The 2,707-nt window shown below is 36.2% G+C and overlaps 1 protein-coding gene across 1 annotated transcript; it reads left to right on the plus strand.

Moving 5' to 3' along the window:
- The first annotated feature begins 786 nt into the window (after nt 1-786).
- On the plus strand, nt 787-1,396 carry LOC121977657 (peamaclein-like). The gene is made up of 2 exons (XM_042530114.1): nt 787-955; nt 1,059-1,396. Exons 1-2 carry the CDS (start codon nt 859-861, stop codon nt 1,265-1,267), a joined length of 306 nt encoding a protein of 101 aa, XP_042386048.1. The 5' UTR covers nt 787-858; the 3' UTR covers nt 1,268-1,396.
- Nucleotides 1,397-2,707: the final 1,311 nt, after the last annotated feature.

Below are 2,707 nucleotides of genomic sequence, written 5' to 3' on the forward strand. Positions count from 1 at the left end.
TAGACTAGGCCATCTTGTGGCTTTTTTTTACCCAGAGGTCACAGACCCTAAGTGTTAGATTTTATAATTTTTCATTTTATGATATAAAAATATAAATATTACTGAATATTACTATAGTAGAATGATAGCTAAATTACTTGCTAATTTAAACTTATATAGTAATAATGTCATCTATCCAATATCAATTATAATCTAATTATATGCAAATGATATTTTTAATCATTTTTTATAATTACTAATCATGTATAATTATAATAATATTCAACCATAAAATTTCATATATTTTTGGTAGGATTCTACAATCCGAACTTACTGATCTCATCCTGTGACCCCAAATTGTTCTTGTATAAGATCACCATCCTACTATGGGTAGGCTTCTTACACAGGATAAGATACACAGCTAAAATCTGGTTGGCATCAAGCATCAGCATTGCCTGATAGACAAGGATGAAGCAATCTTTCTGTCACAGTGTCAGTCCTGAAAACATCTAAACTATAAAACGAAATTAAAAAAAAATTAAAGTTAATCAATTGTCAGTAAAAAAACTGGCATGTGAAAATTATCAGCAATTTAACAGATTAAACATTACTTAATATCAGACATCAGTTCAGTGATTCCCTATTGTTATTGACCAGCTATGTTACTTTAATGAAAGCACAATCCAGGTGTGCAAGAGTTGTCACCAACTTTCTTAACTTAATTCAGATTCTCTCTGCGCGCTTCAGTACTGCACCACCTACTTCTGTCCTCCTCTCATAAACCTCAGAGACAACCGTGCCATTGCCAGCCCAACAATTCACTTTCTTTACTATTTTACGTCTCCTATAAGTGCTCATCAGTGCTCCACTAACTGAGCCATGCTTCATTTCACCATGAAGCTCTTCTCTGCGACCACTGTTTTCCTGCTTCTGCTCCTCGCTTCTTCCTTCCTCCAAGCTGCCATGGCTGGCTCAGGCAAACAGTTCTTACAACTTTTCTTTCTTTCTTTCTTTCTTCTTCATCTTCCTTTTTTTTTTTTTTTGAAATTTTTTATTTATCTTTTGAATTTGTGTTTCAGCGTTTTGTGCGGGTAAGTGCAAAGTGAGGTGTGCGAAGGCGGGGATGATGGACCGGTGCCTCAACTACTGCGGGATGTGCTGCGAGGACTGCAAGTGTGTGCCCTCGGGGACTTACGGCAACAAGGATGAGTGCCCTTGTTACAGGGACAAGGTCGCCAAAAACAACAAGAACAGCAAGAACAACCAGAACAAACCCAAGTGCCCATGAACGCTTGATCCTATCCAGTTTCTGCAACTAAAAGTAAAAGAATGGTTTGTCATCAGTGAAGTGAGTGATGGAATGTGGTTTATGACTTTATGTAGCCCATGGAAAATATCAGTGAGATCATTTTCATCACTAAATCTCCAAGGTTTTATTAATTCTTTAAAATTTAACAAGGGTGAAACAGATAAAATGGCCAAAAATCAACATCATTTATTCATTTGTATTGCAAAGCATACACCAATTGCTACATAAACTCTGGTAGTATATATTCAAGTAAACCATAATCAATTTTTTGGTGTAAGAATACAATATACAGATATTTCTATAGCCATTTTAAAGTGTCTATTTGTGAACAGAGAAAGATTTAGCAAAACAACTAACTACATAAATTAAGACTTTAAACATCAATAAAAAGAGAACAGAAGAAAAGTAGCAAACCAGTGACGTCCTCCTTGTTATTCTGATTCAGCATGCTAACTTTGAGTAAATTGGAATAGGATTTTTCGACTTCAATTTCATCTCTGACCTGTAAACTAGTTGAAATTAGCGTTGATCATTATCTCTGAAGTTTGCGGAACTATGGATAACTTGCAAATTAGAGCTGCAATTTTAAATACTTGTAGAGGCAGTACCAGGATCGGCCATGCTATTGCTGCTAGTCCTTGAAGCTGGTAGATCATGGTTATGTTTACCTTCGTATGATGTTATGACAGTTTTGGGGTCTTTTGCAGCTTTCTCGATATGCTTCCTAACACTGCATCCTAGAAAAGTGCACTTGTAATAGCTTCTGCAAGTTCCAAGTATCTAGACACATAAGAACGATGTTTTCTTAGACACATGGCTGAATTATGTATGAGGTGGTGTTACCTTGGATGGGGATTCCCTTTCACAACTTTTTGCCCATACTTGCGCCATCTGTAACCATCATCCAAAAGGTCAACCTCACTTGTTGTTTGCACAATGATCCTAGATTCTGAAGTTGGTTTTTGATTAGAATCAGATACATTCCTATCAACCAGCAGAAATATAATCCATAACTTGAAGAGTATAATATGTATATATAAACGAAGGGTTAGTATGTAGATGCTACTTACTGTCTTTTAGCATTGCTACTTACTGTCCATTAATTTCAGATGCTTCTTCATTGTCGCCATATCAGGTGTCCCATAGGTAGGATTCTCGGTCCATTTTAGGAGCTGCATGATGTAGCAGCAGATATTTCGTTTGATATTCCGAGGTTTGCTTGAGGATCATAAAAACTCAATTCAGGTGTAGCATGATTGTTAAGAGAGTAGCAGATATTTCTTTCTCTCTTCTATGATATTTGAAGAGAGTATTTATTCAAATATACCCAAATCCCTATTACTGGAAGGGGTGGAGATTGGGATATTAGAGATCACCGGATAAAAAGTGGGGGTGGAGATTGGGATATTAGAAATCATC

Source organism: Zingiber officinale, chromosome 4B, assembly GCF_018446385.1.
Source record: "Zingiber officinale cultivar Zhangliang chromosome 4B, Zo_v1.1, whole genome shotgun sequence".
Classification (NCBI taxonomy): Eukaryota; Viridiplantae; Streptophyta; class Magnoliopsida; order Zingiberales; family Zingiberaceae; genus Zingiber; species Zingiber officinale.